Source organism: Zea mays, chromosome 6 (assembly GCF_902167145.1).
Source record: "Zea mays cultivar B73 chromosome 6, Zm-B73-REFERENCE-NAM-5.0, whole genome shotgun sequence".
Classification (NCBI taxonomy): domain Eukaryota; kingdom Viridiplantae; phylum Streptophyta; class Magnoliopsida; order Poales; family Poaceae; genus Zea; species Zea mays.
Window position 1 is genome coordinate 175,403,898 of NC_050101.1, and position 23,142 is coordinate 175,427,039.

General features: G+C 46.8%; 2 protein-coding genes across 3 annotated transcripts; both read right to left on the minus strand.

Moving 5' to 3' along the window:
- Positions 1-162: 162 nt before the first annotated feature.
- On the minus strand, positions 163-2,507 carry LOC109940139 (uncharacterized). The gene is made up of 5 exons (XM_020539234.3): positions 2,431-2,507; positions 2,087-2,335; positions 1,084-1,139; positions 817-907; positions 163-542 (listed from the first exon to the last, which is right to left on the minus strand). The coding sequence occupies exons 2-5, from the start codon at positions 2,327-2,329 to the stop codon at positions 456-458; spliced, it is 477 nt and encodes a 158-aa protein (XP_020394823.1). The 5' UTR covers positions 2,330-2,335; positions 2,431-2,507; the 3' UTR covers positions 163-455.
- A 10,487-nt stretch (positions 2,508-12,994) lies between these two features.
- Positions 12,995-18,235, minus strand: LOC100284944 (IAA19 - auxin-responsive Aux/IAA family member). 2 transcript variants are annotated; one of them, XM_023300292.2, is made up of 5 exons: positions 17,710-18,233; positions 16,810-17,039; positions 14,789-14,930; positions 14,046-14,107; positions 12,995-13,481 (listed from the first exon to the last, which is right to left on the minus strand). In XM_023300292.2, the coding sequence occupies exons 1-5, from the start codon at positions 18,075-18,077 to the stop codon at positions 13,396-13,398; spliced, it is 888 nt and encodes a 295-aa protein (XP_023156060.1). In that variant the 5' UTR covers positions 18,078-18,233; the 3' UTR covers positions 12,995-13,395. The 2 variants fall into 2 exon arrangements, with proteins under 2 accessions (XP_023156060.1, NP_001151311.2); NM_001157839.2 differs by having other exon boundaries at positions 13,080-13,463; positions 17,710-18,235.
- Between the last annotated feature and the right edge of the window lie 4,907 nt (positions 18,236-23,142).

Genomic DNA, 23,142 nt, shown 5'->3' on the forward strand with positions numbered 1-23,142 from the left:
ATATAGGTTTTGCCTGGCTACAACGCTAATGTCATGCGTGTGCGCAACTTTTATACTATACACACACATAATTCCAGTATTCTTGCTCTACTTATATCAAAAGAACTTTATTCACATCATATATCGTAGCAGAGGTAGATTCCAAAGTCTCACATTCTCACGACAGGAAACTCGAATTTCATTACTTCGTAGTCGTAGCAAAAAAAATGCAACCAAATAAACTATCAAATATATTTTAAAACCAATTCAAACAGGAATCCATAGTCTAGCCTTACAATTGAGGGGAAGGGAGCATTCCTTGATCTAGTTGGTCATATGCTATTTATTAGTCCATAGAATCAACACTGTTTCTCAAATTCAAAACCATGCATCAAACTCATACGGTTTCACTTGTAAAATGTTGGAACCACCACCATCATGAACGATTGCACAAGACACTTCTATGAATTCTAGAATTATAGCTTCAGGTTAAGGTCTAGGTCTCGTGGGTCCTCCGATAAGTTTTCAGCATCCTTCCTTTTCAAGTCAATGTATTCATGTTCCTGTAAGCATTAGAAATTTAGAACACGACCATTATCACTAAGCTTGATAGTCTATGCAGTTGAATACCATGCACATGTTCCCTGCCTGCAACGTTTGAGTGTTTAGGGGGACATTTTTGTTTAGCATTGTGTATATATCATTGAACATATATTTCATAAAAGGTATTGTCTATGTCCGAGAAAAATACTGCAACATATTTCAAAATAATGCTACACAACAATAACAAGTTTGTGCTGTATATAAAAGTGGACCATGAGACAGAGAGATGTATACCCTATGATCAGGTGCTTCAAAGAGATCAAGCGTTATAGGAACCGTGCTATTTGGATTGACATAAGATGCTGCTCCGGAGGTGCCTAGCGACCTAGTCATATATTTGACACCGGTCAGACATGAAATATTTGATCATGATTTAGGGGGTCCCATTTGAAAGCAAAAAGATTTTACAAAAAAAAAAATACTGCATAGCCATCCTCGACTAGCTCTCTAACTCGAAGAGTATATATAAAGATGGGAAAATAATCGTTTATATGTGTGTACCTTATCATAGGAAGCTTGAACCGTCCACTCATCTCTTCTCTTGCTCCATATGCCATCTACAATAAATCATAAGAGGGCCAGCCATGGTCCACGCATTAGACGCCATCGTATACAATGCTAAGGACATGATGTAAGAGAAATGCGATTGATATTGTACAGGTAACGTTTGTACAAATTTGAAAAAAAGGTGATGCTTTCAGGTTTGAATAGATGTAAGGGAAATGGTATTGGTATTGTACATGCAAAATTTGTACATATTTGGAGAGAAAAAAGTGATGCTTTCAGGTTTGAATAGACGTAACAATTAATAGAAGGCTCATACACCACGAAGTTTTGAAGAATTTGGCATGGCATTGAAGCATGAGCAAGGGTGGTAATAGGACCTCAATGGGTAATGAGGCAACATTATGCTTCCTTGCTTCAAATTCTGAAAATTCCATAACAAAATCATCTGGCTTTGAAAATACCACTTTTGTTTGTAACCATGCTGTATAGTAGCCTTAGAATATACATATGGCATCCTCACACTTGATGATATTCTCTAGTAAAATAATTTTAGTGGATATATTGGTGATAATTACCTTTTAAAAAATGCAGATAAAAAGGTCCGTGTTGCAGTAATGCATACCTATTCACATTTTGCCAACATAATTCGAACGTGTTGGTAGAGAAATGAAGCAATATCATAAGCAAAGGAATATACCAGTTGGTATAGGTCAATTCTCATAAAAGTGCTTCGAAGGAGAGAAAGTAATCCATGACATAATATAAGTAGGGGTAGTAATGGTTTCTAAATTTTATACTATAAAATTTAATTTTATGATTAAATCAAATTAGGATCAAAGTCTATTTCTATTTATTTTTGACTAAAATTAATTAAATACTTAAAAGAATTGTGAAGAAACATTTGGATCATGATCCATTACCACCCCTAAATATAAGACACAACATTATAAGGAACAGTACGAGTGGATCATACCCCTACAACTACAAGTGTGCTTACCAAGTCTTGGATATCAGCTCCATAAATTGGTGGTTGCCTAAGGCTGTCTTTAAAATACTCTTTCATTTCCTCTTCTACCCTCATTTCCTCTTCTCTCATTCTTTCAAGCTTGGCAATCCCAAACCCTTTTTTCCTTTCCTTTGGCTTGGCTAGGATGCTTTTAGCGGTCCTTCCACGCTTCTTAGGCAAGGATGAAGCTCTTTCTTCCCCTTTGCTGCAATATCTTGTACTAGTTTCATCCATTGGCACCTACATAAAACAAATCATATGTAAAAGATATAGGTTAGCGTGCATTATATGCAAAACCAAATCTACAAAATTGAGGGAAGGCTTTTGCTACATACACAGTGAGAATTAGTTTGCTCCCCAATACTATTTTTTCACTTGTGGTCTTGTGGAGCTCTATATTACTATATATATATAGTGGCATCATGTATGTGTCACCACGAAGCAAGCATTCATAATTTATTTGCTGCAATCTTTTGCTCTTTTCATAAATGCATATATTCATAAGGGATCTTTTATTCATGCATTGTATTGTTGTAGATACAGTGGCCCCTTGTAAGTTAGTAGTTAGATTGATCTAATAAATAAAAACATCAACGCAAATCTAGATATATCTAGTACAATGAATGTGGATATGTATTTTTGGATATATAAAGGAGATCAAGAGTATGGAGGAGGGTGCAATAATGGTCAAGCATCCAATTCTTATTTTGATATATCAAGTCATAAATGTTTTGCATCGTGATGTTCACCGTGCTTTGATTTCCCCGTGATTCTTTAGAATCCAGGTATATTTGGACGATTATATGCGCAGCAGTTTTGATGAATTAATATTACGGGGCGTTTGGACCCTTCATTTTAGAGAAATTGGAATTCACTCAATAAAATAACTTATTTAGTTTGGAATTTAACATTCCACCACTTTCCAAAGTTCAGATATAAGTCTATCTCAAATTTATGGGGTATAGGATGAGAAATGATTTTATGCATTAGTAGAATTTGTTTATACTCTGTAACTTACATGACACTCTTCGTCTCACTCCTCTATAGTAAAAATAGTAAAAATGTAGCAAATTAATATCTTCGACATCTTGCTAATAATAGTATACAAATATATTTTGTATAAAACCGAATTATCTTAATTGATATATGACTAAATTACTATTATTAGAATGTAATTCAATTCCAATGATCCAAACGGGACGTTAATGAACCCTCGTTGGATTTTTTGAAACTATTTTAGCAATTAGTGACTCTCCGATGGATTTTAAATTAGGCATGTTTGTGTAGCTTATGAAAGGAACTGTTTCTATCGTTTATGTAGTCCAATACTATTGAGGGCCTGTTTGTTTACCCCCCAGATTATATAATCTGGATTAAATAACCCTAAGAGGCAAACAAACAGTCCAGCTTATTTGCCCAGATTATATAATCTAACCCCTTGGATTATGATAATCCATAAGCAAGTGAGGAGGTGCTTATTTCAGATTATTTTTTTCCCACTTCCCCACTACCCTTTCAAGTTTCCTAGAAATTACCCACCATTGCCATTATAATCCACTGAATCGTTTTGTGCCTAGTACTAGTCAATTTGGGGATGAAGAAGGTGACATAATGCTTTCCGTGATAATATTGCTAATGCAATATTTGCCAATGTCAATTGAATTATTTTTTTTCATATATGAGTTTCAACCTAGTACAAATATAGAGGGCATTCTTGTCTTCCTCATACAAAAGAATCCTATTAACAACTCAAATAATCTTGGTAAACAAACAGGACTACTCAGATTATATAATCCAGATTATATAATCTAGATTATATAATCCTCCAAAAATAATCCAGATTATATAATCCATGGGGGTAAACAAACAGGCCCTGATTATAGATGTATAGAAAGCACGAAGCATGAAAGTCTGACCCGAAGCACGTTTTTTTGCCCGGTACGCTCCACTTTTATACGGGCCTGGGTCGGCCTGACATGAATAAGCGGACTAGGTCCGGATAGGAAACTAAGCACGATAGGCTAGCCCGACATGACCCGTTTACCTTTAAGCCTATCAAGCCCGCTTTTTACACTAAATCATGTTTACCGACCCATTTAACTCGTTTTAACCCGTTTTTTCTGTGCTTGCCGAGTTGGCCCGGCCTATTTAGACCCGTATCGAGATAGGCTCGGACAAGAGAACGAGCCCGCGGGCTTAGACGTCCTAGCCCGGCTTTCTTACCGTGCCTAGTGGGTCAGGCCCATTTTGGGCCGGGCTTCACCGGAGCGGACGACCCGTTTGCCATCTCTACTATTGAGTATCCAATACTCTATTTTTACTCTATTTTTTTCAATCTGAAATGGTGAAATTTACTAAACCAAAAATGGGATCCAACTAGATCCAAAAGATGCCAGTGAAAAGCGTTTAGAATGCAAGATTTTTTTTCCCCTCTCATCGACGTTTATTTGAACTGGTTCATTTATAATTTTCCGTGAAAATCGTGGGATTATTACAGCCTGCAGGTTCAGCAAACAACGGGCGCAGAGCAGACGCGTCAGGGGCGCGATAAATTTTGATGGTACAAATCACAGGCTACAAAAGGTGACCACAACATATCAATCAAATCACCCCACCGACCGTGTCACTGCTCCCTCCCGTCCTGACTCGGTCCCACGCTTCAGTGGCCTAGGTCCCACAGCAACTACCTAAGAACTGGTCACTGCGACCAGGGTCCCACGTGTAAGCCGAAGAGGATTCACTGATCGCCGATGCCGTCCCACGCGAGCCCGAGGCGGCCGCCCTCCTGCAGCGCGCGCAGCAGCTGCGCGCCCTTGCGACGCCCACGCGCGCTGCACTCGCCCTGCATCGCCGCCACCACCGCCTTCACCACTGCTGGCGGCGGCGGCGAGGACGAGGCCCCGTCCTCCCCGCCGGCAGCGCCACCGTATACGGCGGCCAGGACGCCGATAGCGCACTCCCGGCCGCGGCCGGCCATCGCCTCCACGGCCCGCGCCAGCACCGGCGCCGCGAGCGCCTCCCTCCGCACGGCGGGGGCGCCGCCGGGGGCCGTGCAGAGGAGCTCGAGCGCGGCCAGCGCGCGTTCGGCCGTGGCCCCCGCCGGCCCGGACGCCGCCACCGCCTCGACGGCCGCCGACGCCGCGCCGGCCTCCACGGCCGTCTCCCGGTTGCCCTCCTCCAGCAGCACGACGAGCAGCACCTTGGCGGCGAGGCGCGCCGTGGCCGGCTCCCGCACCGCCGCGACCACCCCGGCCACCACCCCCGCCGGCACCGGCCTCGCCGCGGCCTCCATTTCCCGCTCCACCGCCCGCAGCGCCGCCACCACCTCCCCCGTCGCGAACTTCTCCTCGGCGCTCAGCAGCGCGTCGCCGCCGGTTCCTGAGGCCTGCGGCGGGTGGTGCACCGGCAGCCTCCACTGCGTGAAGCTCTGCGACGCGGACGAGGACGACGAGGAAGACGACGACGACGGGCCGGCGTTCCTCTGCGCGGCCCGCTGGTGCTGGTGCTGCCGCTGCGGAGGAGGTGCCGTGGCCGCCGCCGCCGCCGCCGCCGCCTCCAGCACCGCAGGCGACGCGGACGACGCCTCGGCGCAGGGCGCGCCCGAGCCGCCGCCGCCGCCACTCCCTGGCACCACATTGTTGTTGGGCGTCGCCGTCGGGCTTAGCGCAGGGTGCGTGCAGGTGCTGAAGATGCCGCAGGAGAAGAGCGCCCGTGGCGACGCCTTGAGCCTCGCCGCCCCTCCGGCCCCGCCCCCTCCTGTCTGCGCGGCGCGACTCATCTCGCGGCCGTCGCAGCCGCCACCGCGCTGAGCTGATCGCCGCGAACGCGAACCTTGCTCAGAGCGAGCTAGCTAGCTAGCTGGTTGATATGGAGTGTATTGAATGCTCTTGCTGTCGAGCGGCGCCCGGCGCGGCGGTGGTGGCGTTTAAGTAGGTAGGTACGGGGTACGGCGGCGGTGGCGTTTAACGGCGCAGTAAAAAAATAAATAATGAAACCGCAGATGGAGAGGACGAGCGGGGCATGGAGGCAACGTTTTACTGGGATCAAAAGGGGACAGGCAAAGCGATCAGCAAGGCTGCCGCCGGGATCCGGGTACCACTACCACCCCATAGCCCATATGGGGCAAGCATGCCCGTGGCATGTGCGGGGCAGCGATCGCCGTAGCCTTGCGCCCTGCCCTCGTCCCCCGTTCTCTTGCTGGCTGATTGGTGCCTGCGTGCGTCACCCATGAATCTTACAACCAGATGCCTCGTCATCTCGTCCCGGACGCCCCTCGCTGATAGCGATCGGTGCCTGCGCGGGCGTACGGCCACACTGCCAGTGCCCGGCAACAGCGAAACCGGGTGTGACAGGTGTTTGCCATGATTAGCTTTTGCCAATTTTCCCTGGTAAAGAAAAATAACACTATCTGCAAGCCAACAAAAGGGCATCAAATTGGCAAATTGCAGGACATAGATAGAGAATGCAGAACGCAGAACAACAAATATAATCAACACATATATTCTAGATTATGTTTGTGTATTTTCCACAAACTCCGTATCTAACTCCGCACACGTTTAGGGGGTGTTTGGGAGTGAAGTTTTTTCACAGTTTTGGAAGAATACTGCAGTATTCTCAAATACTGCAGTATTATGTACAGAATAGTGTTTGGCAAGCTAGCTAAAATCTCTGTTTTCAAAACTGAAGTATTGCAATTGTTTTAAGGCATTCTAAACTTAGCTCTGGACCTCAGTTTTCAAAACTGCGGTATTGTAAACTGCGGTATTGTCATGACTAAAGTATACTGTAGTATTTCAAAAACTGTGGTTTTCAAAAACTTTGTTCCCAAACAAGGCCTTAAGCGACACTATTCATCTTCCAGAAAACTCCGTATCCAGCAGTCAAAGGGTCTGTTTGGTTCAGCTTTTTTCTGACCAGATTTTCTGAAAATCTGGCTATAGAGAGAATCTAGCTGTGGGAAGAATCTGAGTATCATTATGATTACGCGTGGAGAAAGATAAAGTTGTTCATAGGACTCAGGATCTAGAAAGTGATGGATTCCTACTATTACAACGACTTAATCGATTATGTGTTTATGTTGATTTTGGATGGTTTTTGCCTCAACAAATTTAATAAAAGTTGGCTGAAAAACTGAGCGTTTGGCAGTCCACAGCAGTTTTTGGTGGCCAGAAGCTGCCAGAAGTCGAAACAAACAGACCAAAATTCAATGTCCGTGATCCACTCTCCAAACTTACATGGTCTCTCTCCTCTCAGCTTTAAAATGGACGTACTCTTGCTCGACGTGTGTCGTCCAACAGTCCTTGGATAAGGAGACGGATCCGATTCACAGCTGGAAAGAGAATAAGAGCGAATGAACTGTTCCGGCTGACGGACGATCGCATTTTACGGAGGAAGAGGATTTTGCTAATTTCCCTAGTAACGAGAAACAACACTGTTTACACGCCAACAGAACAACGTGATACATGCTGAATTGTAGAACAATCTTTATTTTTACTATATTAAAGCATCAGTTTCAACCGTCATCCCGCGTCAATATTTTTCAAAAAAACCTACATTTTTGTAGAATCAAGCCACACTTCTATAATATTTTCTATCTCTACTACAATAATAACAGAGTGTATATAAAAAAATAAGATAAAATTATATATAAGTGAGTGTTTAATTTTAGTTGTTTGCTCCACTTTCACACTCACCTAATCAATAGAAAACATATATTTTGTGTTTTATTAAAACAAAATTTATCCTATATCATATATATATATATAAGTCGTACCACGAAATCCAAATCCTATATTGTTCCCTGCATAGCCGAACCAAAAGCACAGAATGTCACAAAATCCAGAATCTAGATCGGATTATTTATGGGATTGACGAGCGAGATGGCGTTGATGTCCGCCCTGACCACCGGTGACGCAGCTCGGACAACGCCTGTGAGGCACCGGTGATGATGCCTTTGACCCTACAACAAGGGATGAGGTTGATGCTTAGAACCTCGCTCCAACAAGTAATTTATTGTACGTGTTTTGAGCTCCAGGCGGTATACACAATGGCCGCAAGATTTATACTGTTCGGACAGAACGTCCCTACTCTCAGACATCGGCGGCTTACGCTACCGGCACCATTGATCATCAAAGCTTGTAGCAGGGGTTACAAGCGGGGCGAGAGAGGAAGGAGAGGCTCGCAAATGTCTTATTCATGGTGGAGGTGGTCATAAGGTGGAGTTCTAGTTAAGTCTTGGCTTGGTAGCAGGGCTCCGACCTCTCGATCCTCCTCTTGTTCGTCAGTCCTTCTGAGCGTCTCCTCGTTTGGGGTTCTGTTGTGTGTCCGAGAGAAAAGAACCCTCTTCGTATCAGGGGGCCGATCTCCTCCTTTTATAGGCCAAAGAGGGGGTTAGTCAGCGGTGGCTTCCATAGGAAGGAGCAACCGGATGGCGGTACAACTGGACGTTCTACCAGTTCTACCACGGGGTAAAGCCACGCATGCTCACGATCCCCTGGTTGTTTTGCATTCTTTATGGCAGACGATGCGGGCAGTGTGGGGCCTAAACATCATCATTCGGGCTATGCCGACTCATGGCCTATTGTAGCTTGGGGCTCGACATGGTTCGTCATGTTGCGCCCTAATAGCAGCCTGTGCACTCAAGCTTAGTCTTGATAGTTCATGAGTGCATCACAGGTCGGGGATGCATGAGCCATAAATGCATCGCAGTCTGAGGGGCTCGTAGGTCATGAGTGACGTGCGACCTAAAGGGTTCGTAGGTCATGAGTAGAAGGCGGACCGGTGCCTCCACTGTGGCTCGGCACCATGCCCAGATAATGCGGCCGATCATTTATGACAGGTTGGTCTGGGGCCAGGCGCGAGATCCACTCGAGTGGTTTCCCTTTGAAAGTTGACTAGAGGGGGTGTGAATAGGCGAAACCTGAAAATTATAAACTTTGAACACGCACTATGCCCGGGGTTAGTGTTAGAAATAAATCGGAGTGCGGAAGATAGTTCTCCTTGCTATGAGTTGCTCAACCAATGCGGATAACCTTGGGAGCAAACTCAAATCAATATGAGCGAGGGAACTTTAGAGAGAGGAAAATGGGGGAAACAAATCGAGTGGAGATCAACACAAATGAACACGGTGATTTGTTTACCGAGGTTCGGTTCCAAAGAACCTAGTCCCCGTTGAGGAGGCCACAAAGGCCGGGTCTATTCCAGCACTTTCCCTCTCTCAACCGGTCACAAAAGACCGGTCGAGTGCTTTTCCTTAATCACTTGGGTCACTAAGACCTCGCAAGGATCACCACACACTTAGATGTCTCTTGCTAGCTTTACAAAGCACTTAGAAGAATTAGAATGAGAAGGAGAAAGCAATCCAAGCAACAAGAGCAACAAAAGAAACACAGAACACTCTCTCTCAAGTCACTAAGCAATTGAGTTGATTTTGAAGCTTGGATATGATTTGATCTTTTGATTGTGTCTTGGAGTGTATGTTTTTGCTCTTGTATTGAATGTAAAGTGTAGGAAGCTTGGATGGCTTGAATGGAGGTGGTTGGGGGTATTTATAGCCCCAACCACTATTCTAGTCGTTGTTATCGATGGACACACCAAACAGTCCAGTGGTGTACTGGACATGACATTGTTCATTGTTCGGTGTGTGCCACGTCAGTCGACCGTTGGGGTTTGGAGCGGTTGACCGTTGAAGTCCTTTGTCCTCTTGCGGCACCGGACAGTCCAGTGGCACACCGGACAGTCCAGTGTGTTCTGACTTCGGAGCTATGACTTCTGACTTCTGCACTGTACAATGTTCACTGTTCACCGCAGTTGACCGTTGGGCACAGTTGACCGTTGCTCCATTGGCTCACCGGATAGTCTGGTGGCACACCGGACAGTTCGGTGAATCATAGAAGAGTGACTATGGGAAAACCCCGAGAGCGATCGATTGGGGAAGTAGTCACCGAGGCGAAAATATGCGAGGGAGGAGGGACACTTATTCGCGATGCGAAGTATTGGGGGGGGGAGAAAATGGAGGGACTATTGGAATGGTGTAAACGAGATGTTTTGCTAATAAATTCTTTTCGGGTTGTTTTAAGCGTTCTCTTAGAGTTGCTCTTAGCCCTTGTTTGCACGAGATAGAAGACTAAGGGGAGTAATAAATCTGGTATGTTCAATGTTGACTTAAAATAGATTTAATCCCTTTACAATTTAATTCGATCCACTGATAAAACAAGCGCTCGTGGGATCGCCCCCCTGCATTATTGCTTGCTGGGGTGGGCTTGCGGTGGGATAAGAATCGTAACAAGCATGTCGTTGGAGGTGAGAATAGGATGCATCAGGTATTCCTGATCGAGAAGAGAGAGAGAGAGAGAGAGAGAGAGAGAGAGAGAGAGAGAGAGAGAGAGAGAGAGAGAGAGAGAGAGAGAGAGAGAGAGAGAGAGAGAGAGAGAGAGAGAGAGAGAGAGAGAGAGAGAGAGAGAGAGAGAGAGAGAGAGAGAGAGAGAGAGAGAGAGAGAGAGAGAGAGAGAGAGAGAGAGAGAGAGAGAGAGAGAGAGAGAGAGAGAGAGAGAGAGAGAGAGAGAGAGAGAGAGAGAGAGAGAGAGAGAGAGAGAGAGAGAGAGAGAGAGAGAGAGAGAGAGAGAGAGAGAGAGAGAGAGAGAGAGAGAGAGAGAGAGAGAGAGAGAGAGAGAGAGAGAGAGAGAGAGAGAGAGAGAGAGAGGAGAGGAGAGAGAGAGAGAGAGAGAGAGAGAGAGAGAGAGAGAGAGAGAGAGAGAGAGAGAGAGAGAGAGAGAGAGAGAGAGAGAGAGAGAGAGAGAGAGAGAGAGAGAGAGAGAGAGAGAGAGAGAGAGAGAGAGAGAGAGAGAGAGAGAGAGAGAGAGAGAGAGAGAGAGAGAGAGAGAGAGAGAGAGAGAGAGAGAGAGAGAGAGAGAGAGAGAGAGAGAGAGAGAGAGAGAGAGAGAGAGAGAGAGAGAGAGAGAGAGAGAGAGAGAGAGAGAGAGAGAGAGAGAGAGAGAGAGAGAGAGAGAGAGAGAGAGAGAGAGAGAGAGAGAGAGAGAGAGAGAGAGAGAGAGAGAGAGAGAGAGAGAGAGAGAGAGAGAGAGAGAGAGAGAGAGAGAGAGAGAGAGAGAGAGAGAGAGAGAGAGAGAGAGAGAGAGAGAGAGAGAGAGAGAGAGAGAGAGAGAGAGAGAGAGAGAGAGGAGAGAGAGAGAGAGAGAGAGAGAGAGAGAGAGAGAGAGAGAGAGAGAGAGAGAGAGAGAGAGAGAGAGAGAGAGAGAGAGAGAGAGAGAGAGAGAGAGAGAGAGAGAGAGAGAGAGAGAGAGAGAGAGAGAGAGAGAGAGAGAGAGAGAGAGAGAGAGAGAGAGAGAGAGAGAGAGAGAGAGAGAGAGAGAGAGAGAGAGAGAGAGAGAGAGAGGCAAAGAGACATGGAGCAAGACACAGAGCACACGCGAGGACCATGCCTAGATGCATGCCGTGGCACAGTTCATGTGTTCGTGTAAACTCTCTGAAGGGTCGCCCCCACTTGGCGCAGCAGTACATGCGTGCCCGAGTGTCCATTCAATGGCATGGCATGGCATGTACGCGCGCGTGACATCCATAACTGCAAAGCAACTCATCTACTGATGTACGTACTGCAAACGCGTGCAGACGGGCGGATACCCATGCTCCAACGGGCAACGGCATGGCGAAACGGGGACGGCGTCCGTAGGCGTAGGCAGAGAGGGGAGGGGGCGGGCCCGCGGCCATGTGACCAGCCACTGGGGCTTGTCCGTCCGTGCCCGCGGGCGCTGCGCCGCTGCGACTGCGACTGCGAGTCAAGGCGCGCAAGCAACTGGCCGTGTTCCGTCGCGGTCGCCCGCCGAACACCGATGGCATATCGGCATCGCGCGCTGGGCTGACTGCCGAGGCAATGCTGGTTGCTCTGGCTGGTCCCGCTCCCGCTCTCGTGCGCCGCGGGACGCTGGGTCTGGTCGTCGAGCCCGCAACCCCAAGTCCCCAACCCGAGCCGTGCATGTGGCGTCGAGATCGCAGTGGTCCTCGTCACCCACTGCCACTGGCCACCGTGCCGTTGGGTCCCCCTCGGCCTGACTGGACGCCTGGTGATCCGGTCGCCGCCACCAGCACCAGCACCAGCACCAGGCTGTAGCTGCCAGGGTCGGCCCCCGTCCGCGCTAAACGAATGAACAATCACGGAGGCAGCGCGCCAGGACGGGGCACGGCGGCCGGAGCCGGACGCACAGGACCCGTGACAGACGTGCAATTCTGCGTGACGATGTTTTTAATACTGCAGGGGCACAAGAGGGACGGGGCAGGGTGCCAGTTTTGTGCTGGAGACCTTTCACTGTCCCGATCGATCGCTGCTGCTACCTAGTAGTAGTAGTAACCAGGCGTGTTCTCTCGCAGTCGCAGGCAGCTAATAAAGCAGTTTCGCTAGCTTCGGATCCGGGTCCGGGTCCGGGTCCTACAGGGCCCCACGAGGTGCGCACTGCGCAGCGCAGCGCAGCGGCAGACGTGTCGGGTTGCGAGAATGGCAGCGGCAGCGAACTGGTCTGGGGCCGCGGGATCTGGAGTTGTTGCGATGGTTGGCAACGCTCATCCGCCCGACCAGATCTCACCGAGCGCCAGCCCGGGCACACCTCCTTGTCGTCCGATGCTCCAGTACTATTACTACTTTCCTTCACGGTCATTCAGCCTCCCTTTTTTTCTTCTTCTTTTTGCTCTCCCACCAACTACGCCTACCAAAGGTGTAGGTGGTACACTTGTTTGGATAGGGTGTTATTGAAAAAATAAAAACAATCAGCCTGTATGCTTAACGACTGTTTCTAAAGTGGTTTTGTCTAGATAGATTTCAGCTACAACGGTCTAAACAACGGAGCTCTATAGGAGTATCCATCATCAGGTAAAACAACAGAGCTGACTAACAGACTCAGTGATCAGATTCTTTCTAGATCCACTGAATAGTTTAGTTCACTCGCACACACATCAGGAGAACAAAAAATCTTAATGGGCAACATGGGCTTTTTTTTTCTTACTTCTACCATATGAAGTACGAGCTTCCAAATACGGAGGAAAGTATCATAGAGGAAGCAGCAAGCAGGCTACTGCCGAGTTTGATCGTTCATAACACAAAGGCGACCATCTACAATAACACGTGACAACCTCGTGGGCAAAATGGGGTGTCTTACAGTAGGGCCACACACATCTCATTGCACATGTGGGGGTTACAAAAAAAAAGAGAGAGAGAGAGACTTAACCGGAGCACTTCACGTAAAAACACCGCTCCCTTCAGCGCCATGTAAACTCTGTCCTTTCCTTTCAGTTCACGACTCTGCATGCCGGGCAACGTTCCTTATTCTGGTCCCAACTATCTGCTCCGGTGATCTTGGAGCTGCAGGAAGATTGGATACTTTTTGAATCCAGAGCAACAAACAGTTATATACGAAACTGGTGCATGCGTGAACAACCAAGTACAGTTATACGAAAGAGCAGACAATGTTCACTAATGCCATCGTGTATCAGCACAAAGGGTGATGGCCCAAGATGCAATTTGCTTTCACGGAAAGGTTTCGAGTTACTTGGTTCCATCCAGCAAACAGTTATAGTTGGTCATAACCGTTAGCAGTTTCCAAGCAAAATAAGGGCATATATGTTCAATTGCAGCCCAAGTCATAAGCGGACAGCGACAGTAATAGTAGTAGAAGCATAGTATGCGTGCTCAGCCAACACTTTTCCCACGGGCCTTCACATTTTCGTTGAAATTTAATCTGCCCTAACATTATTACTACATCTATTTTTATGTGTACAGCATAAAAAAAACATATCCAAACGCATAGTTTAGTTCAATATAAACTAACACAAGGACAGATAATAGTGATCAGGAACTAACATTAGAAGCAGCCCAAGAAAATAAAACCACAGCATATAATATTTAGCATCAAAGAGACTCCAACAGTCAAAGATGTCCACATACCCATGCCAGCAGCATCAGAGCCTCTCATGATTCTAAGTTTCCCGCAAATTGTGGTGAACAAGCTGCAAAAAAAGGACATTAGAAATAACTAGTAAATGTCTAATACATCCATAGCTGTTTAAGCAATAAGAAAGGAAGTAAGAAAGATGTGAATAATTCATGTCAGGGATGGATCACAAACAACTGTTTAAGAAAAAATTAAAATAAATGCACAGACATCTAGAACACCATATTAGTTTCATCAAATTCTCCATGAAAAATATTTTGATAAAGCATTTATATGATCTTGCAAATGTTAATATTTTTTTTCTAAAACCTTGGTAGTCCGAGAAATTTGATTGTGACAAAGCCAGAGTGTAAACTATTTGGAATGGAGTATAGGGAACACTTTCTCTCTTACAAAGGTGAAATGAGATATTCATACGAATACACGCATTAGCTAATCTTAATCCTCTGATCCAAAATAAGTGCAAAACTAGAATAGCTAATTTCACACATGAGTGAATCTAAACATTTGATCAAATTACAGTCTTCACTGGAACCATTTTCCCTCTTTTTTCAGTTGCCACATCTTAAATGCAAGTGTTTTCTAATGAATTGCACCCAGTCTAGACCGCTGCACCAAAATCGTATCGGTTTCCACTGGTTTCAAGAAAAAGAACCCTATATCATTTGCATATAAACAGAAAAGGAACACTATAGTTTGGATAAATATTGCAAACTATACCAAGTTAGGAACTTACTCCCAGGGGAGATCACCAACGAGCATCCAGTCAGCATCTTTATCTTCGTAAGTAAGGACATATTCTTGGTCCTGAAGGGCATCAGCCCTAGAACCATCAGTAAGCCTCTCCCTTCTTGAAGTCTTGCACGAACCGCTTTGACCTGAAATATCACTAGTTTAAATGTATGTATTTATTTGAGAAACATCTATATTTACAGAACAAAGGAAGGTGTTATGATGGGCATCACCTACAACCGCCGGACAGTTATTGGCGAAATGCCAAAATTTTCCTTCCTTAGATATTTTACATTGTTTTCATAAAATACGATCAATATTGATTGTTGATTAGAAGTTTTCCATAAAAGTAAGGATAACTTGCTTTGGGGTCAAGTAAGCCTCTCTATATAAGGAGAGGAGATGTATTAATCTAATCAAGGCAATTATCTTGCCTGACCTGGAGACAGCCATGCCCCTGGCACCGGCCTACGAGCGTCATGCTGCGGCCACCCGGAGCAGCAAGCTGCCCAGCCTCCCTAGCGCCCACCGTTGTATCTGCCCGGCGCACTAAACTGCTGCAGTTGCGTATATGTTGCCTGCACCACCTCCAATGACGACCATGATTGCTTCCTCGTACCAGTTCAGCAGCCTCACAATGGCAGAGATGACCGAGCACCATCGCCAAGGGTTGTGTTACAGCTACGATGAACCTACGTGTGGGGGCACAGTGCCAACGTATGTTCCATCTTGAGATCAACAACAACCTGCTCGACAAGGCACCCGAGGACAAGCCGACGAGGGCACTAAGGTGGTCCTTGAGGATGGGCCCAACGCCCAGTCGTCTCCCTCCACGTAATCGTTGTCATACGCACCAAGGTCATCATGCATCTCCACACCTACATCCATGGTAACCAGCTAGACCCACAACTTCATCAATTCCAAGGGTCATGCGCCATATCGGACAAGTTACGGTGGACAACACCAACATACGTTGGACAGCTGATAGATTAGCTAAGAGAGGGATAAACCACCCTGAGAAATGTCCTTTATGTGACCAAGAGGCAGAAACTTTGGACCATCTCCTTGTGGCTTGTTCTTTTTCAAGAATTTTCTGGTATCAGCTTCTGAGAAAATATGGGCTGCACTCCCTTGCCCCTCAGCCGGCTGTCACCTCCTTCTGGAGTTGGTGGGAAGAGGTTTCAGATGTGGTTTCCGGACTTACTAAAAAAAGGTCTTGATTCCCTTATCATCCTGGACGCTTGGACAATATGGAATCATCGAAATAAATGTGTCTTCGATGGAAGGACTCCAAGTCTATCGTCAATCTTGGCATCTGCTGATAAGGAGAGAAGTCGTTGGGAAACAGCTGGGGCAAAAGGCCTTTGCTCTCTGGCTGCCCCATTAATTGATTTCTAGGGTGTTCCTTTGTTTATTTTTGATGGATTCAGTTTTGTATGCTTGCTACTGGCCTCCGTAAGGAAGCTGTTTTGTTTCTGGTCTTCTTTAGACCTTTTCCTATATCTTCTTAATATATTATGGGGCACAATTCTCATGCGCATTTCGAGAAAGAAAAAAACCAACATGCGGGTCACGGTGACCAATGGTGACCATGTTCCCTGCAAGGTGTAGCACTCAACATGGCCATGCACATCTGTCAGGAGGACTTCACCATCAGCTGCTTCAACATCAACTTGGGTAGGTTCGACCTTAGCACCTTAGTTAGCAATCAAGCAATGCCACTTCTCTTTTTCTTTTGAAATGACATTCTTGTAGATTATTGACCAAGATTGAAAGTCAAGTGCAGAGGCCATTGTTCAGCTAATGTAACTAATTATGAATTAACCATGCATCGTCCTTTACTCCTTTACCAATTACTTCCAATAAAATACTCAAAACTTTATGCGGAAAACAGTATACCTAAGTGTACATGTACTGGTGACAAAGTAACTCATTACATCATTATAACAGGGGTAAATAACCAGATGTGGAACAAGTAAATTGGTAAATCTGGCATAAGAACTAACAGAAAACAGAAGCACTCACCAGTGATGAAGCAGGTGAACATTTTCTCCAGAGCAAGCGAAAGGTCCTCATAGCTCGAAAAGGTCTTGAGGTCCACCTTCCTTAGGTATGGGGCTCCATCCATGCTGACCTTAACATAACAGCATCCCGCCTCACTCCTACCTTCATCTTCCCCGTTTGTCTTTGTGGCACTCATAGCTAGTGTGTTCTTCCGGTAGCTCCTAACAGGCGGCCATCCAACAACTTGCGCCCTATAGAACACCAGGGGCCAAAAGATTTTAATTAAGTCCATGCCACTGAAGACATCATGAGAAAGATTGCCGAACAAAATCACAAGACCCATTTGAGTGCGTTATGTCTAGACCTCCGGGATACTCCACATATTCCATTCTACCCTAGATGCATGTAGAGCCTGCACGAAACAGAATGTGGCCGCTTCCATCTCAAGCAACTTCGTTGTGGCCTCTGTGACAACTCCACCAAAAGTGGCTATAGCTTGAACTTGGAACCACGCACCGTTTATCAGTGGAGATAGTGACAAGGGAAAACACAAAAGCCTTCTTTGGTAAAACAGACTACCATATTGATAATAATGCCCGGTCCTGATGGTGTGTCAGGCAACCCAGCGTTAATTAGGAGTACGACGATATACTATGGTTGCTATAAAAGCGGGCGTACACTTTTTTTCTCTGAAGCAATTAAAAAAACAGCAGCTACGTCTTCTGTTTCTGTGCTTAGGTTCCAATTATTGCTTTTGCTTCTAAGTTCTAATATTGCCACCGGCAAGCTACCAATCGCATACATCCTCGGTCCTCCTCCCACAAAGCATGGTAGCAAAAAGCAAAAGTTGCACCATACGACTATACGAGTATACGACGAACCGAAACAAATTAAGCGCAGGCAAAGGCAGCACCCACTTACTTGGCAGCCGGCGGAGCTCCGGCAGCGGCCGCACCTACCCGCTTCTCCTCCCCGGTCACTCCCCCAGCAGCGTCATCCGCAGCAGTGGCGTCCCGCTTCGCGCACCGGTCGCGGGAGTCGGCGAACCCGCGCTTTGCGCCGACCCTGGGAGGCGCGGGGGCGGGGGCGGGGGCAGGGCCGAGGGTGAGCGCGGCGTCGACGTGGGCGTGGTCCGGCTCCGGCCCCGCGTCGCGGCCGGGGGAGTCGGACCCTGGGAGCCCGAGCCGCAGCGCGAGGTGCGGCCCCGTGCCCTCGCCGCTGGAGGAGCAGGACAGAGGGGTGGCGCCGGCGCCCATGTAGTCGCGCGCCTGGAGGAGCGGCGGCGGCATCGGAGTCGAGATTAGGGAGGGCGAGAGGGGCTGAGGTCGAGGTGACTGGGTGGGGAAGCAGAAGCACGAGAGTGGGGGCGAGCGAGCGAGCCCGAGAGGAGGCGAATAGGCGATGGTGCGGCTGGTGCCTGGTGCCTGGTGCCTGGTGGTGGTGCCTTGTTTAGAACAGGAGGGAGAGTGGGAGACGATGAAGAAGAAGTGGGAAGTGGCCGACCGGCCCGAATTTTTTGTATTTTAGCCCCTAAACCGAAGTAAATTTACGTTTAGACCTAAAAAAATTTTAAATGCAGTTTTGGACCCTTTGCTCGGCGCCATAGGCCGTGGCGCCGAGCTAACACAGCTCGGCGCCACAGCCTATGGCGCCGAGCTTCGTGACGTGGCAGCCGCGTGGCACACCTAGCTCGGCGCCACAGATCTTGGCGCCGAGCTAGGAAACTTAACCGAAACGCCTTTCCTCTTCGTTTCTTCTCTGTTTCGCTCGCGTCTTCATTTTCCTACGCCCGCCGTCGCTCATACCGCCGCCGCCGCCGAGCTCGCCGCCCGCCCGCAGCCCGCCGAGCGCGCCGCCCGCCCGCAGCCCGCCGAGCTCGCCGCCGAGCTCGCCGCTCGCCCGGCGCCCGCCTCTCCCGCCGAGCTCGCCGCCGAGCTCGCTCGACTCCGACCGCCGCCTGCTCTCCTCCGCCTGCCGCTCTCCCTCCGGCCTTCCAGCTCACAAGGTAATAATTTTTTATAATTATTACTTAATATTTTTGTATTTAGTTGGTATTACCTAGTTATTTAGTGTTTAGTTGTTCGTTAGTGGTTAGTTATTATTTAGCTTTTAGCATTTTAGGGTTTAGTGTTTAGGGTTAGTGGTTACATTAGTGTTTAGCATTTAGTTAGTATTTATTTAGTTTAGTATTTAGTATACTAGCTAGCCATTTACTTGTAAATTGTTTAGTAAATTGTTAGCTCTTGTTCGTGTTTAGTAAATTGTTAGCATATTGTTAGTGTTTAGTAAATTCTTAGTGATTATATAGTTACCATTTTGTTTAGCGCATTGGTATTACATGTTTTCTGTGTTGGCAACCATCGTGTTGTCGTTTATTCGCAGGTTCTATAAACATCACTTTACAGGGGAGGTGCTGCCAAATTTTTTACTGACAATAAGTTTTTTTGTACGTAGGTGTTCGTCCGACTTGACCTTCTCCACCGTTAGCTGGAGTCGTACGCGTTCTCAGGTATACATAGTTTTCGTACATTATTTATAGATTATGTAATTTCGTTTGATGTGTTTATTTAATATTTATTGTATAGTTATTAGTTAATATATATTTATTACTTAGTAAGTTAGTAGGCTTAAGTATGTAGCCATTATTGAGTTAGTAATCCATTTTTGAAATAGATGGACAGCCTAGTAACACTATACCATGGAGGAAGGGTGGAGATAGATGCTTATTGGAGTGTTACTTTTGATGGTATGAAGATCGTGACCATGTTGTTCGTTGAAAGACCAACTTTTGACCAGCTTTTGGCTCGAGCTTGTGAGGAGATTAGTTGCGACATAAACGACCCTAGAATATCAATTCAGGGTTTGTTGTCCCATATTACATATGGAACAGTTGTCCGACGGTTGATCTCCATTACCTCAGAAGATGATTGGGTGATATATTTAAGAATTGTGAAGACGATGGTTCCACCATGTTTGGATGTGGTTGTTCAAAAGTTACCTGTTAGTCATTGCGGAGGTCCAGTCGGGTTGTCTCCACAAATGCCAAATGCATCTCGTATTGAAGCTCCTTTGGTAGAGCTTCATGAAGAAGTCGTTGTTGTGCCCGATGCTCAATCGGGTCCGCACGAGTATGGGATTTCTCGTCCTATTCCCGGCGTTTGTGGGGCTTCTAATGCGGTGGTACCCCCCCAAGAGATCCCATTGACCCAGGATCCAGTTGACGATCATCCTAGTAAGTGTCTTCGACACATTGTTCGTATCCATCATTATTTCGTTTGATTAGACTTTTTAATGTGGTTTTTCTTGCTCCGACCCGATGCAGGATCTCCACATATCAATAATGCTGATGTTCAGATTGATGTGCCTGTGTCATATAATATGGACAACATATGCAGGGCATCCAATAGTGTTGATGTTCAGATTGAGGATGAGGAGGAGCCATATGAGGCTGCACGGGCCGTAGATTCTGATGATGACCGTCCGGTTCAAGAAATGACCGAGCAAGAAATTGAACTCATAAGACGTTTGTGTCCGGAGCGAGACCCTGCAGTACATGAATTTAGCAGTTTAAGTCATTCCACCCGTGCGTATGCTGAAGGACGTGACGATGAACTGCTAGAGGCTCCGGATAACGCCGACAGCATTGAGATTAAGGTTGGCTTACTTTTCAAGGATCTGCCTACACTGAGACGATGGCTACAGGAATATTCTGTGAACCGGAAGAGGCCGTTCAAGGTGAGACATTCGTATGCACAGCGTCGTTACACTGTTGTGTGCGAGGTGCCAGAATGTAATTGGAGGGTATGTGCCCGAAGGCAGAAGGACACCGGAAAGTTTAAGATCACCAAAATTGTAGGTCCACACACTTGTGCCCAGACAGAGCTGAGCTCTAAGCATCGTCAGTTGACATCTACCCTGATTGCGAAAAGGATATTGGGGATATTGAAGGGTCAGCCAAACTTGAAGGTGAAGTCAATTATGACCATGACTTCGGAGCTGTTTGGTTACAGGATCAAATATGGGAAAGCATGGAGGGCAAAGCAGCGAGCATGGAAGATGATATACGGGGATTGGGAGGAGGGTTACGAGAAGTTACCAGCATTGTTCAATGCAATGAAAGCAAAAAACCCAGGCATGCATTACGAGTACATCCCCAAACCTAATGAATGGAGGAACGGCAAAGAGATATTTTCCTCCTCGTGAGTGGTTCGTGGTAGCCGGACATCGGCTTAAGCCCACGGCTGCTTACCGCTGGGACCAGGTCGAGGAGCCATTCGCACGACACCAGCGTGCTTACGTGGAGTACTCAAACGAGCTCGACGCACTTACTCCTTCGATGGTCAGTTGTCTCCTTTTTTCTTTTTACATGTCCTTTCTACTTTTATCACACGACACCAGCGTGCTTACATGGGCTTTCTAAAACTTTTGCAGGTGACTTGGCAACCGTATCTTGATCCATATTTCGCCAGCATACAGTTGAGCAGCATGTGCTCAATAGACGAGAACCTCTACCTCATGAGGTGTCCCCTCATCTGTTTTTATGCTGTTGTGAAAGTCGCCTAGAGGGGGGGTGAATAGGCGGAACCTGAAAATTAAAACTTTATCCCCCAACTAGATCCCTTGATTAGTGGTTAGAACAAGATATACAAATATCGGAGAATAGAAACTAAGTTCTTGCTTGAAAGGAGTATAGCTTTCAAATAATGCGGAAGTGATAAATCAATACAACTAATAGTTCTATGATAACAAAGCAAGGAAGCTTAGATGAAAAAGAGCACTAACTCAAGTTCTTTTCTTGCGGAGTGTTGCTTCGCTTAAATGAGATTTTAACTTGAAGCAACACCAAATGATATGAGCAAAGAATAGCGCAAGAGAACTTAGAGTAAGGGAAAGCAAACAAATCACAAGCAAAAGCACAATGAACACGGGTGATTTGTTTTACCGAGGTTCGGCCCTCGAAGGCCTAGTCCCCGTTGAGGAGTCCACTTAAGGACGGGTCTTTTTCAACCCTTTCCCTCTCTCCCGATCACACAAGGATCGGCGAGCTCTTCTTCTTCTCAAGGATCACTCTCGATCCCACAAGGACCACCACAATCTTTGGTGTCTCTTGCTAGCTTTTACAAGCCTCCAACACTTTGGAGGAAGTTCGAATGGGAGTCAAAAACTCCACGCGCAAATGAACACGAAGATGTAGCACACACTATCTCTCAATGAATCTCACAAGGCGCTAGGGCTAAACTCAATTGAGTAGCTCTCAATTGCTTGCTCTCTCTTTTGTGGCACTTGTGTTGGTTGTAGTGGACTAAATCTTGTGTATAGGATGGATCAATGAATATAGGTGGTTGGGAGGGCTTGAGTATGTCAACTAGATGACTTGGAATGTTGCTTGGGCTCCCTCCTCTTGAAGTGGCCGGTTGGGGTGGTATTTATAGCCACCATCCAATTTTGTAGCCGTTGGAGAAGCTGCTGGTCGATGGGCGCACCGGACAGTCCGGTGCACACCGGACATGTCCGGTGCCCCAGCCACGTCATCCTATCCGTTGGGGTTGGAGCTGGTCGACCGTTGGAGGCTTTTGTCCTCATGTGGCACCGGACAGTCCGGTGCACACCGGACAGTCCGGTGCCTCTCTGATCCTCTGCTCTGACTTCTGCCGCGTGTACTGTTCTGCACTGTATACCGTCAGAGTCGACCGTTGGCGCGAAGATGACCGTTGCTCCGCTAGCACACCGGACAGTCCGGTGCACACCGGACAGTCCGGTGAATTTTAGCGGAGCAGTCTTCGTGAAATCCCGAGGCTGCCGAGTTCCTGAGGCCGCGTTCCCTTGGCGCACCGGACACTGTCCGGTGTACACCGGACAGTCCGGTGAATTATAGCGCGCCGGCCCTGGACTTTCCCGAAGATGGCGAGTTTGAGTCTGCGTTCCCTGGTGCACCGGACAGGTACTGTTCACTGTCCGGTGGCACACCGGACAGTCCGGTGCACCAGACCAGGGGTGCCTTCGGTTGCCCCTTTGCTCCTTTATTTTGACTCTTGTCTTGTTCTTTTTATTGGTTTTATGTTGAATCTTTGGCACCTGTAGAACATATAATCTAGAGCAAACTATTAGTCCAATTTGTTTGTGTTGGACATTCAATCACCAAAATCATTTAGGAAAAGGTTTAAAGCCTATTTCCCTTTCAATCTCCCCCTTTTTGGTGATTGATGCCAACACAAACCAAAGCAAATATATAAGAGAATAATTGAACTAGTTTGCATAGAATAGATGCAAAGATTACTTGGAATTAAACCAATATTCATTTCATAAAATATGCATGGATGCTTTCTTTCTTTATTTTATTTAGTATTTTGGACC

What these genes read in the sequence shown, in the direction of transcription:
- LOC109940139 (XM_020539234.3), bottom strand. Translation starts at nt 2,329, where the DNA reads ATGGATGAAACTAGTACAAGATATTGCAGCAAAGGGGAAGAAAGAGCT. An exon ending in GAGCTGATATCCAAGACTTG is followed by an intron (nt 1,140 to 2,086) that starts GTAAGCACACTT and finishes GATTTATTGTAG; the next exon opens with ATGGCATATGGAGCAAGAGA. An exon ending in TTGAAGCACCTGATCATAGG is followed by an intron (nt 543 to 816) that starts GTATACATCTCT and finishes TAATGCTTACAG; the next exon opens with GAACATGAATACATTGACTT.
- LOC100284944 (XM_023300292.2), bottom strand. Translation starts at nt 18,077, where the DNA reads ATGCCGCCGCCGCTCCTCCAGGCGCGCGACTACATGGGCGCCGGCGCC. An exon ending in GGAGCTCCGCCGGCTGCCAA is followed by an intron (nt 17,040 to 17,709) that starts GTAAGTGGGTGC and finishes GGTGTTCTATAG; the next exon opens with GGCGCAAGTTGTTGGATGGC. An exon ending in GTTGGTGATCTCCCCTGGGA is followed by an intron (nt 14,108 to 14,788) that starts GTAAGTTCCTAA and finishes CTTTTTTTGCAG; the next exon opens with CTTGTTCACCACAATTTGCG.